Genomic DNA, 14,400 nt, shown 5'->3' on the forward strand with positions numbered 1-14,400 from the left:
TTTTCAGGTGATCCATGCCTTCCTGCATGTGTTGGAAGAACGATTCTCTAAGGAGGGCACGAAAGTATTTATCTTCGAATGTTTCCTTGCTAAATTATGGGAAAAGAAGAATTATGGAGAGTGGTTGTATAAAGAGGTAGGCACAGAGCAATCACTGTTTATTGTACAGTAAGTTGCTCGCATATGGCTAACATAACCATGTCTTGAAACTGTTTTAATGTCAATTATCCGATGTACCATGGCTGCTTACACTCGTCCACTAGTCTAATGACTATGTTGTATGATAGTATATGCTGTCTGTATATTTCCTGGCTGTAGCCACCGTGACTATATATAACACATTTTGTTAATAATTTCAGGTGCCTCTGATGGAGTATACGTGGATTCTGATGCCGATATGTCGACACAGTCACTGGATACTGCTTGCTGCGAACATAAGGAATGGGAATGTGTGCGTGATTAACTCAAAACCCTCAGACAGTACACAGAGAGAAATTCTTCAACACTGGAAGTAAGAACCGCCAGATGTTTAGAACAATACTGTGTGTGCGTATATCATTAGGACATGGGTCGATATAACTTCAGCGCTTGAAACTGACATACTTTAAGAGCATGCTTGAAAAACTAATTATTTTGATATCATTTAGAGGATGGGTGGACTGAGGATGGAATGTTCTTATATTTCCAATAATTTCGGAGGGTAAGACACGTGTCTTATCATGTCATCGCAGCATATCCACATAAGCACCATGCGAGCAAATGAGTGTCAAAATGCAACTTTATTAAATTATACATCATTGATCGAAAGGTTCCGTAGGTTACTCCTCTTAATACAGATGTTGTCCTTTCTGCTTAGCATTCAAGGTTCATTTCCACTATTGAACCTTGAAGGTCCCGGAGTAGAATAGGCCTTCAGCAACCCATGCTTGACATAAAAGGCGACTCTTCTTATCGTGAGAGGCGACTAACGGGATCGGATGGTCAGTCTCGCTGACTTGGTTGACACATGTCATCGGTTCCCACTTGCGCAGATCGATGTTCACGTTGTTGGTCACTGGATTCTCTGGTTCAGACCCGATTATTTACAGACCACCACCATATAGCTGGAACATTGCCGAGTGCGGCGTAAAACTAAACTCACTCACTCATTCACTCATTTCCGCTACAGTGGGCATTACAACGTAGAGTGAATGTTACATTTTAGCCTCGTCATGTGCATAGTGACCTGGTTCAACATTAGCCAAAAGAGCAAATTCAAAAAAAGAAAGGGTCTCAGATATCAAGAAGACTGAACCTTAAGAGCTCCTTGAAGTACGAATTAAGATGAGGTTGTGATACCTTTCAGTTGTATTACAATCGTTCTTCTTGTTAACCTCATTTTCATGATCATTTCAGATTAGACTTCAGTATCAATGTATTGATCAATGTTTTCAGACAGACTTTATGCAGAAAACCTTTACGGATTTGGTTACAGGGCGTACATGGAATGTAGAACTCGAGAAACGAAAGAGAATCTTTCTGTCTGGAGGGAAGCCCATGGTCCTGTCTTCCCACAAACTGACGGCAGCAGCTGTGGTGTGTTTATTCTTATGGTAAGTGAGTGAAGCACGTATTTTTTATGAAGTAACCCCTCACATAAATGTAAAAGAATTTATTCTACTCATTTTAGTTAACTATGAGGAAGAAGCAAGAGATTCTCAGCAACATGATATGAATAAAGATGTTTCAAGGGTATTAATGTTCCTTGCAGGCTGCGGAGGCGCTGCTGTCAGGTGTCTGTCCTGCTATTATGAGGAACTGTCACGTATCTGGATATCGGGAGTATGTTAAACAACAACTTCTAGATGCAGCAGACGTAGAGACGAACGACATTGAAGAAAACAGCATCCCCTCTTCCGAGGAGGTTAAAATCGTAGAGATCCCCAGTCCCAGCAAACAAGACGTTGAAGCGCAGGATGTTCTGGAGAGGACATCGACACAAACATCTGCCATCGACTTCCACAAGCAAAGTGTCAACTGTGAAGAACTATTGAGAGATATGTCTAACGTGGAAGTGGAACCGTCGACTGATATTGCAGAAGAACGTTTAGATAAACGCGGAGGTTTGGTTGACAACACCAACATTATTGTAACAGATGGTAGTCACAACAATGAAGACAGGAGATCAGTGGAGATTATAGCAACAGGTCACATGGTGTCCTCTTATCCGGATGATACATCAGGTAAGGGAGATAAGTCCTTTCACGTTATTACAGAGTCTGTGATTGTTGATTTCGCGTCTAATTTTGTCCGCTATACAACTTAAATTAATTCCTTATGAGAATTAACAATAAGGTCATATTTAAAACTTACCGACAAATGAACATAAATACAAGTAGTTTTCACAGTTGGTTAAAGTGAAACATGAGGTCTTTCAAAGGGAACTGTGATAAATTCTTCTTAGTACGGCAACAATATCAATATATGGTCTCATTGAGAGATTTTATTATACGTCGTAAGTAGAGAAGCCAGTGGACAGCATGAATACTATCACTCAATAAACTTCGGTGTTAAGCAAATGTATTTAGTCGAGATGTCAACATTTAATACAATTATTCAATTAGACTGAATACTCTGTCATCTGACGGATGATGCTGAACCGCTGCGTTTCCTTTAGAACAAAAACTTAAGTACAGTTCTAGATTGTTTGGTAACGTCGAACCACACCCACACGCACACGCATACTCACACACACCTCACACTCACACACACACACACACACACACACACACACACACACATCTCTCTGTTTCACACACACTATACCTCATTTTCTCTCACGCTCTCTCAAACACACACCCATTCTCTCTCACACACACTAACCTCTCTCACACACACACTCACTCTCAAACGCTCCCTCGCTCTCTCTCACACACACACACTCACCCTCTCTCACACACACACACTCTCACACACTCACTCGCTCTCTCACACGCTCACTCTCCCTCATTTTCTCTCTCACACACACACACTCTCTCTCACACACACTCACTTACTCTCACCAACCCGCTCTCGCTCACACACACACACACACACTCTAACTCACACTAACTCACTACTTTCCCGCGCACGCGCACGCGCACGCTCACATACACACACACTCACTCTCTCACCCCTCCCTCTCTCTCTCTCACTCTCTCTCTCTCTCTCTCACCCACTCACAAGATAGATTAATACTCAAACTCCGTCTTCAGACCAGCAGTTAACAGCATTAAAATTAAAGATAAATTATTGCACAAACCAGAATCTCACTGCCCTCTCACTTTGTACTATGGAGTTAATACCTTCTACTCCCAGCAGCAGTAACGTTCACACCAGCATCAGCAGCCACCTTTTTTGTTTTGACAACGTTCACAGATTATTCCTACTGTCTTCTATTCACATCAGCAGATTGACTCTTCTGTTTTGACAACTCACAAGTTGTTCCAGACTGACCCTCACGTTCACACATTCTTAACGAATTGTGGTCCCTGAATGTGGTTCTTACGTAATAGACAGAGGGGATACTCTGGGAATACACCCACCCACTCAAAATCACTCACTCACTCTCTCTCTCTCACACACACACAAACACACACTCACTCACTCTCACCTTCACACACATCCTCTCTCTCTCTCTCTCTCACACACACACACACACACGCACACACACTATCACACACAAACTATCACACACACTATCACACATACAGAATCACTGACTCAAACTCACACTTAAGTGGAGTTAAACGGCGACAGTATTTATTATCTATTTTGAACCGAACGCCATCATTCTCTGTATCACACATCCATCAGGTGATCACTTATTTCATACAAATATCAGTATATGTATTTCTCACCTGCCTTTCATTCTGAGACGTGTATGGCACTTTTTATTACAGCATTTTGTTTCAAAACAAATAACGTTCACTTAGCTTACATTATCTCATTGATCTATTTCAGCTTCATAATATACGTTTATGTTTACACTCAATGTTTCAGCGTTTGCACAGACCTGCCATAATGGTCCTATATTTTCAGGATTGTGTACCTTTCATTTTAGACCTGTCTTGGCACTTTTCGTTATATCAGCATTCTTTTCAAAACATTTAACATTAATTTAGTTTCAGATATGAAGTATTTTATTGATGTATACTCTCCAAAAAAACGCATATACGAACTTCAGCTTTATTTTCATGTTTATTTTGAAATATCATGTAGGCTTTATGCGTCAATGGAATATAGCGAAATTGCACACTGAGAATGTAGATTTGTCTGTCTTTGGCACCAACTCGAGGTTAGTCAGTTTAAGTGACACATGGAGACTTGTGGTGGTATGAAGTATATACCAAGTGTGACCACGGGGGCATCCAGAACTGGACGGCATGGCCTCGGCATCAAACGAATAAGTCTGAGAATCTCATGTTGCTGAATCGCAGCCCACTCTGCCTGTAGTGCCTGAGCGAGCTGCTGAATTGTCTGGGGCTGAGGGTTACGTCGTCACACCCGTCTGTCCAGGACATCCCACATATGTTCGATCGGGGTTTAGTCCATGGGAGCACAGTGACGTTGGGCCTGGCATCGTCCTTTTGAAACAACTCCCTCTGACGATCAAGGATTTTGTCACAGTACCGTTGAGCTGTTAGGTTGCCCTGGATCATCACGAAATCACTTGTCATACGGCAGATGATTGCGTCGTTCCAATAGAAATCTTGATTCATCACTGAACCAGATTCTACGCCAATTCGGCAGGTTCCGGGCCTGAAAGTTGGTGCACCATTGAACTCGATGTCGACGATGTTGGTGTCGAAGTACAGGACCAAAATATGGTCTCCTGACACGTAAACCAGCCTCTCTCAACCTGTTCCTGGTGGTTCGCGCAGAACGTCATCAATAATATTCCAAATACAGTGAATAATGGACAGACAGCATCAAACTTTTATACCCATCATTGAGACTATCTGATCCTTACCTTTCACGTGCATTACATGTGAATTGTGTATTCTATGGCACTACACTCCGGAATTGAAAATCATGCTGTTAAATACGGGTACTTTATTGATGGTGCGTTTTGTTGTGATGTTTCAAGACATAAACACCACAGTACTCATAAACAGAGCAAACCCATCTGTAAACTGAATCACGTTTTAATGCATTGCTACATGAAATTGCAATTTTCATTATGCGTTTATTTATGAGGAGAGTATAGTCAAGCTTCATATATGTTGGTTTTTTCCGATATGTGAACCAAATGTACTCATGATTCAATATTCGTCATAATACCTTTATTTTATTTCAGGATTCTGTCCCGAGGACTTACATTCATATTGTGAAGAACTATTCCGAAATCAAAAGTCTTCCTTTGTAGCCTTGACACTTGTTTGCATCATGAACGGACGGCTATCCTTAACGGCTCTTGATGACCAAGGAAATACTTCCCCACTGAAAGAATATCTCAGTTGGGGCCGTCAGCTATGTAACTGTGAGGCAACTACAAACACTGAAATAAGGAATGCGTTCCTTGGATTAGAAAAGTTTGTCTCGATATCAGAACAGAACACACTTGTCATACTTAGGAATACAGGCATACAACGAACACTAACTACAGTGATTGCAGATCACCTTCAAGAATACATTGACATTATCGATCTGAAATTCATCTACCTTCATATCAGGGTACATGAACAAGATGGGGGGTTCTATGTGTGTCTAAAGAGGAAAATGGTTGAGGGTTTGGCAAGACGATTTGCAAAAGAAGTTTTGCAAAGTAATCTAGCGTTAGTGTTGTCTCACGATTCTTTTGGCTATTTTCACTTCAATTTGTTGTTCTTGACAGCAGTTAAAAATCAGTTAAAATCTAATGATATCCAAAACATTTTGGAAAATACAGACAGAACGTTTGGGGGAACATTCATCCATTGGATGTGCTTTGGGAGGAATGCTGAACTGTGCAAGTCACTGTCGTTCTGCTTAACAGCTAACCAAAAGGCGGCTTGTCTCACACCATGTTGTATTTCTGGTAATTCCAGCATTGTGCAGTTACTCTGCATAGAGACTGACTTAACTCACCGTCTGAAGAATCCTAAAAGTGAAATGACCCTACCGGGCATTGCACACAATATGGAAAGCTCCCTGACAATTATTGAGTCATATGACACCCATGCCTTACCTCCCCTCCACCTCTCCAGTCTTTACGGACATGCTGGCGTTGTGTCTTATCTCCTGGAGAGTGGATTTGATGTCAATGCACAGTTAGTCGAAAACTCCGGAACCAACAAACCGTTCCTACCAGGGAGTACTGCTGTTTTAGCTGCTGCATCTAAAGGGAATATAGATGTTGTGGAATGTCTGATACAGCATGGTGCAGACCTAAATCTCCCCGATGTCATGTTCAACGCACCAATACACTCTGCTTGTAGATCAGGTAACCGCGATCTCATGGCACTGATTGCAAGACAATGCTGCATCTCAGAAGGGGATGCAGAAGGAAATACGCCCCTGCATATTGCTTGTGAGCGAGGGGAATCAGATAATGTATCCATGCTGTTGGCGAGAGGAGCTGACTGCACAATGCTGAATTACAAGAATGAAATGCCACTGGATATAGTTTGTAAGGAGGGATTTCTTGAAGTCGCTAAGGTGATATTGAGTCAAAGAGGTTATCCTCTCCCTTACGATGGGTCTGATACACCCTTACATAAAGCGTGTAAAGCGGGGTTTACCGATATCATTGAGTTACTGTTACAGTATGATGCTGATAGGTCTGTGACTGTGGATGGCCATCACCCCCTTTTGATTGCTGCATATTCAAACAATGTTGATGTGGTTAGGATACTGCTAAATATAAGCTCGGCAAAAGTTGTCATGTGCGATTCCAATATTGTATCGGAATGTATAAGACATGGACATATTGGAACGGTTAAACGTCTGCTGGAGAAAGGGGCTAGTGTGACTGGTACCGATATGGATGGATATTCACCACTAGATAGAGCTTGTGAAAAAGGACATCTAGAGATAGTTAAGCTGTTGCTGGAGAAAGGGGCTAGTGTCACTGGTACCGACATGGATGGGTATTCACCACTAGATAGAGCTTGTGAAAAGGGACATCTAGAGATAGTTAAGCTGTTGCTGGAGAAAGGGGCTAGTGTCACTGGTACCGACATGGATGGGTATTCACCACTAGATAGAGCTTGTGAAAAGGGACATCTAGAGATAGTTCAGCTGTTGCTGGAGAAAGGGGCTAGTGTGACTGGTACCGACATGGATGGGGATTCACCACTGTCTAGAGCTTGTGAAAAGGGACATCCAGAGATAGTTAAGCTGTTGCTGGAGAAAGGGGCTAGTATGACTTGTACTGACATGGATGGGTATTCACCACTAGCTAGAGCTTGTGAAAAGGGACTTCTAGAGACAGTTAAACTGCTGCTGGAGAAAGGGGCTAGTGTGACTAGTACCGACATGGATGGGGATTCCCCACTAGCTTGCGCTTGTGAAAAGGGACATATAGAGATAGTTCAGCTGTTGCTGGAGAAAGGGGCTAGTGTGACTGGTACTGACATGAATGGGGATTCCCCACTAGCTTGCGCTTGTGAACAGGGACATCTAGAGATAGTTAAGCTGTTGCTGGATAAAGGGGCTAGTGTGACTGGAACCGACATGGATGGGGATTCACCACTATATAGAGCTTGTAAATATGGACATCTAGAGATAGTTAAGCTGTTGCTGGAGAAAGGGGCTAGTGTGACTGGAACCGACATGGAAGGGGAATCACCACTAGATAGAGCTTGTGAAAAGGGACATCTAGAGATAGTTAAGCTGTTGCTGGAGAAAGGGACTAGTATGACTGGTACCGACATGGATTGGGATTCACCACTGTCTAGAGCTTGTGAAAAGGGACATATAGAGATAGTTAAGTTGCTGCTGGAGAAAGAGGCTAGTGTAACTGGTACCAACATGGATTGGGCTTCACTACTGTTTGCAGAATGTGCAAACGGAGATATAGAGATAGTTAAGCTGTTGCTGGAGAAAGGGGCTAGTGTGACTGGTACCGACATGTTTGGGTATTCACTAATAGCTATAGCTTATAAAATGGGACATATAGACATTGTTAAGCTGTTGCTGGAGAAAGGGGCTAGAGCGACTGGTACCGATATGAATGGGAATTCACTACTGTCTAGAGCTTGTGAAAATGGACATCCAGAGATAGTTAAACTGCTGCTGGAGAAAGGGGCTAGTGTGACTTGTAGCGGCATGTTTGGATATTCACCACTAGATAGAGCTTGTGGAAAGGGACATCTAGAGATAGTTAAGCTGTTGCTGGAGAAAGGGGCTAGTGCGACTTATAGGGGCATATTTGCGGCATATTCACCACTAGATAGAGCTTGTTTCAATGGACATATAGAGATAGTTAAGCTGTTGCTGGAGAAAGGGGCTAGTGTCACTGGTACCGACATGGATGGGTATTCACCACTAGGTAGAGCTTGTGAAAAGGGAAATCTAGAGATAGTTAAGCTGTTGCTGGAGAAAGGGGCTAGTGTGACTGGTACCAACATGGATGGGTATTCACCACTGTCTAGAGCTTGTAAAAGTGGATATCCAGAGATAGTTAAGCTGCTGCTGGAGAAAGGGGCTAGTGTGACTGGTACCGACATGGATGGGTATTCACCACTAGATACAGCTTGTGAAAAGGGACATCTGGAGATAGTTAAGCTGTTGCTGGAGAAAGGGGCTAGTGTGACTTGTACAGATGTGAATGAGAATTCATTACTGTCTAGAGCTTGTAAAAATGGACATCTAGAGATAGTTAAGCTGTTGCTGGAGAAAGGGGCTAGTGTGACTTGTAGCGACATGTTTGAATATTCACCACTAGCAATAGTTTATAAAATGGGACATATGGATATTGTTAAGCTGTTGCTGGAGAAAGGGGCTAGTGTGACTGGTACTGATACGACCAGATATTCCCCAGTAGCTAGAGAGACAATTAAGCTGCTGCTGGAAAAAACAGGTACTGTGTCAGATAAGAATATAGATAGGTATTTCCTTCTAGTTAGAGATTGTGGAAAGGGAGTTTTTGTCTCAGGCGTGTATCACTTTATCCGACTGTCCATTAAACAATGGCAACACGTGGGTAGCAACAACGAGATATCGTCATTTCTCAAGTGGGCTCTTCAAAATAAACATTTCGTTGTATTTAGGATGCTGCTACCGATACTTCCTCCAGATTTAAGTCTAGAATTCATCCTTAAAGAATTAAGCTGCCTTGACTCACCACAAGCTCTCTTATTGCTAACGAAAATGTGTAATGGAATTTGTTTTCAAAATACCCTCACAGCAGCGAAAGGTTTAAAAAATATGAAATGCATTGAAATATGTAATTTACTCAATACTGATGATGTAAATGATACCCTCCTCCACAAGGTTGTTGCATGTGGCAGCACAGATTTGGTAAAACGCTATTTTGAGAAATATCCATCCGGCCACCATTCAGACTCGTGTCTAATAATTGCATCAAGATATGGACACACGGCTATAGTCGACTACTTATTGCACAAATTCTGTAATAGCGTAACTTACAAAAAACATATAATCAGATGCAATGTTCTAAATATTCGAACTCTGTTTCCAGACTTCTATTATACCGGTGTAAGTAGGAAATATACGACACCTCTTTATGAAGCATGTTACCAAGAACATACTGACATTGTCAGATTATTGTTACAATTTGAAATGTGCAGGTCGGATAAGGCTGTATCTGCATCCCTTCATTTGGTATGTGAAAGAGGAAACACTGACATACTACACTTACTGTTAGACTCTGGGACACATGTAGATCATGTGGATCAATCTGGGAGCACTGGCCTCTATATATGTTGCAGACATGCAAGAGATTCAGCTGTGCAAGTGTTATTAGAGAATGGTGCAAATCCATACCATATAAACAATGAAGGTAAAACGCCTATTCATGCAGCCATGGAAAGTAATAATTTCACTGTCATAAAATCAATCCTCGGGTATACAACTTCATTGTTACATGTGCCAATTTCAAAGTTAAATAATGCTTATATGTTCAAACTTGTATCTGAAAATATTCACAAAAAGTTGTTGGCAAGTGTAGATTCTGATGGCAACTCACTTCTTCATCATGCTGTGAGATTTGGCTTTCCTGACAGTGTTGCGACCTTACTAGAACGTGGTGTTGATGGCTCTCTGACGAACTGCAAGAAAGAAACTGCGATGCATATTGCTGCTGAGAGAGGGTGTCAGAAAAGCGTGAGGCTTCTCATTCGATATCACCACGTTGGTAATGTTGAAAATATGGAAAAACAGACACCACTTCAGTGTGCTGCCTCCGAAGGATATTTGAATATAGTTGAAGATTTAATTAATTGCGATTCAAAAGTGTGTTTGAAAGGTTGTCTGCACCTTGCAGCAAAATCGGGTCATACAGAAACTGTGCAACACTTGATAAACAAAGGGGCTGCAACAAATGAAACTGACTGTCAAGGTGATACTCCGCTTCATCATGCATGTGAATCAGGAAACATCCAAACTGTTAATGCGTTACTTTCATCAAATCCAGATGTAAATGCAAATGGGCATAAAGGACGCACACCTCTCCATATAGCATGTGCAAGAGGATATGACGGAATAGCTGACTGTTTATTGGAACATAATGCAGATCCAAACCTCAGGAACAAATTCAACAACACACCTCTTCTATCAGCTGTAGTAGAGGGCCACCTTGATGTTATCAAAGTAATGGTGTTAAAGGGGGCTAAGACCGAAATCTCGGGAGCAAATGGCAGTAACTATTTGATTGCATGTTGTACGCGAGGTCATCTCCATGTGGCGAAATACTTGATAGAAAATGGAGCTAGCATTTCCTCAGTTGGCCTTCAGTGTTTTTCCCCATTTTCCGTGTCTTTGAGTGACATATTTGAAGAGGAAAGAGAATCCATAGAAGACATTCAAAAGACAGTTAAAAGTGGAATTGAGGGTATGACGTCATTGCATGCCGCAATGGATGGTGGCCACTTTGTCCTGGCAGAGTATCTTATAAATCAAGGTGCTGATGTGCTTGAAAATGACCAGTATGGTAAAAGCATTCTTATGAAAGTATGTGAGAAAGGTAATTCGCAGATCACAAGAGCATTTCTTTCTTCTGGGTCAGTGTTTCCTTCGACGTTGAGAAAACATATTATTGAAGGAAGCTCCATACAAAACACTCCAGCTTCACATCAAACTGAGAAAAAGTTGAATGACACGGAAACTATGGGAGAAACAGGAACTGTGATTGAAGTGATTGATGAACCAGACAGAGATTCTGTTTCTGTACCTCCAGTCAAAGTAGCTTGTGACTGTGGTCATGATCATGTAGCTAGTATACTTATAGCATACAGTACTGGATGGCTGTCAGACATGGATGACAGTCACCTCTATGCCAGTAAATCTCCCTTACATCTTGCATATGATGCTGGAATCATGGATGTAGTTGCCTGTTTGTTGTCGTCAGCTACCGACTCATTTGCTGTCGATTCAAGTGGTTACACAATCTCCCACAAAGCATGTGAACATGGGGACGTGGAAACATTACAAAACATACTGAAACTCAGTGAAGAAAACAAACATCAACTTTGTATAAAATCTAACGATGGGGAAATGCTATGTCATATAGCATCGCGAAGGGGGCATATGAATATTCTTCAGATGTTACACGAAGGAGGAATGGACCTCGATCACTTAACAGATGAAGGTGACAATTCCCTCCACCTAGCGTGTTCCTATGACAAACACGCAGTATCTACGTTCCTTCTCGATACCAGTCCTAATCTGGCATGGATAAGAAACCACAAAGGTTTAACACCGCTCGATATTGCAATGAGGAGAGGCAATCACAAAAGTGTTCGGATCGTCTGCGCCCATGCAAAGTTAACCCAATATGGTAGAATGCAAAACACCATCTGGATGTACCTCTGTGGGTCAATGGACAACATAAGCAGGTTGAATGTTTTAGTCAGGTGCAGCAACGTTATGGAAATGACAGATGATCACGGCAACACACCATTTCATATTGCCGCAAAGACAGGCAGTACTCGTGCTATTGAGTATCTTCTAAAACACGATAAGAAAGATTGTGTAAAGCTTAAAAATAGTGACGGAGATACGCCACTTCATGTTGCGTCATATCATGGGCACTCCGCTGTGGTCCGTTTATTGTCTCCGAACTTTGAAAAAGATGTGGCAAATAACCTGGGTGACACGCCCCTACATTTATCTTGCATCAGTGCCCAGAGAGAAAGTGTACTGACCCTTCTGTCGGCTAATCCAAACGTCAACACTGAGAACAACTATGGTGATACCCCTCTACATATGGCTGTACATTCATGTTGGATCACGCCCAATGCTAAACTGTCAGATACCATCAGAATTATTCAGCACTTACTACCATATGCAGCCGACCCATGTTGTCAAAATATCAATGGAAACACACCCTTGCATGTCGCCTGTTCCTTGGGCAAAATTGAAATTGTTGCAAGTTTACTTTCATATTATAAAGATCTCAGCATAATGAATAGATGTGGTAAAACCCCACTCCATGTAGCTTGTGAATGTAACCATACCTCCATTGTGGACCTCCTACTTGAGGTGATCAGGTTAAGGACGTTACAGAATGGAGACGGTGGTGTTTACCTTGATTATCAAGACATTGAAAATGGTGCAACATGCCTTCATATTGCATGCCACAGGAATAGTGTCCAATCAGTCTCACTTCTCCTCGAACATGGTGCAAGCACAACAATCAAAGACAATAATGGTAACATGCCAATATTTGTTGCTTGTGAAGCTGGTTGTGTCCAAGTTGTCAGGCAGCTGTTACCTTACTCATCATATCAAGATGTGAACAGATTTGGCGAAACTCTTCTATTACTTGCGTGTAGAACTGGACACGAGGACATGTTTCAAATCATTGTTGACTGGGTTTACTATTGTGCTGACCAGAACATTGCAAGGTGGCTCCTGAATGTTCCTGTTCCAAATCACAGGAACATGACAGCATTACACATTTCCTGTCAGATGAAAAATGTGTACTTTGTGGAACAGCTGCTTCTTCGTGGATCGGCACCCAATACCCGTGATGTACATGGTCAAACAGCACTACACTATAGCTGCATCAACGGTTGTCGGGTGATAGTAAGTTTGTTACTTAGGTATATGGCTGATGTCAGTGTGTGTGATGAAGATCTACGGACACCGCTTCATTACGCCTGTGAACATAAGTCCCTGGACATAGCTGAGATGTTGGTGATGGCAGGAGGGAGTCTTTACGTACGTGATCGAAAGGGACGAACTCCCCTTGACATGTGCAGCTCTGAACACCGAGGTCTACTCAAGCAAAGGTAAGACTTGTTTCAAAGTGTGTTGAGGCTTAGTGTATAAGTGAAGGACAGGACATGTGCCAACATGTGGTGTCGACACTGATTTTCAGGGGTTGTTCATAGAATTTACACAGCTATTTTGCCTTTTGATTCCATTCGTCTTCTTGGAATCTAATAACTATATATAATTTTTGTTAAAGCATTATTTTCTGCTTAAAACCTGTCTCCGTGAGATTAAACATTTCAATGTAAACAATTAGATATCTTTGAATTTTACAACCTCAACAAGTGAAATCATGTTTACATTTTTCAGCTTGCGACATTTGAGGAAACACCATTCGACCAGTTCGGAAGATTCGTCGTGTTCTTCCAAACGCATAAGACATGATTCCACAAAACGAGGGTACACCTTTGAAGATGCTCAGACCTGTCCACGTCCCGGAAGTGCACCACAGTTAAGGCGCAGTCAGTCAATGAGTGAGACACGATGTGTGTCATCAGATGAACAGTGCCTTCAGAAGGAGTAAGACAGTTTGAGAATATAATTAACTAACTCATTCAAACAACTATTGAATGTTTCTCTCCTCAAAACTCCAGCTGGATCAGACAACTCAGTGACTGCATGAACAAATCCCAGTCTGATCACTCGATCCCGTTTGTCACCACTTAGACCACAGGCAAACTGTAGCGCAAATGGAGTTGCGCAGCGTAGAGAAATTGACCAGTCTTCATAAATATGCGAGCGAAGACTGGTCGAATTCTCTACGCTGCGCAACCCCACTTGCGCTACAGTTTGCCTGTGCTTAGACCAGAGACCATATAATAGACTATTATATGGTCTCTGCTTAGACGAAGCGTGGATTTGCTGTAGATCAGTTGTAACCCGGATTTCCACGGGTCCAAGCAAATATTGAAATTATTTTCATTTATATAGATATATATATATAAGAAATGTTTAGTTCAAGATGTAGATGTACAAAATGCTTTTAGTGTAACATAAGTTTCG

General features: G+C 41.9%; 1 protein-coding gene across 1 annotated transcript in view; it reads left to right on the forward strand.

Moving 5' to 3' along the window:
- The window catches only part of LOC137273612 (uncharacterized), a 35,281-nt gene extending 21,278 nt beyond the window's left edge, over window positions 1–14,003 (forward strand). Inside the window, exons 5-10 of the mRNA XM_067806371.1 lie at window positions 8–136; window positions 360–511; window positions 1,475–1,592; window positions 1,751–2,222; window positions 5,318–13,415; window positions 13,708–14,003. Coding sequence (XP_067662472.1) covers window positions 8–136; window positions 360–511; window positions 1,475–1,592; window positions 1,751–2,222; window positions 5,318–13,415; window positions 13,708–13,921 — 9,183 coding nt within the window. The 3' untranslated portion in view covers window positions 13,922–14,003. The remainder of the gene's footprint in view (window positions 1–7; window positions 137–359; window positions 512–1,474; window positions 1,593–1,750; window positions 2,223–5,317; window positions 13,416–13,707) is intronic.
- The last annotated feature ends 397 nt before the right edge of the window (window positions 14,004–14,400 follow it).

The sequence above is a fragment of the Haliotis asinina genome, chromosome 2, assembly GCF_037392515.1.
Source record: "Haliotis asinina isolate JCU_RB_2024 chromosome 2, JCU_Hal_asi_v2, whole genome shotgun sequence".
NCBI lineage: Eukaryota > Metazoa > Mollusca > Gastropoda > Lepetellida > Haliotidae > Haliotis > Haliotis asinina.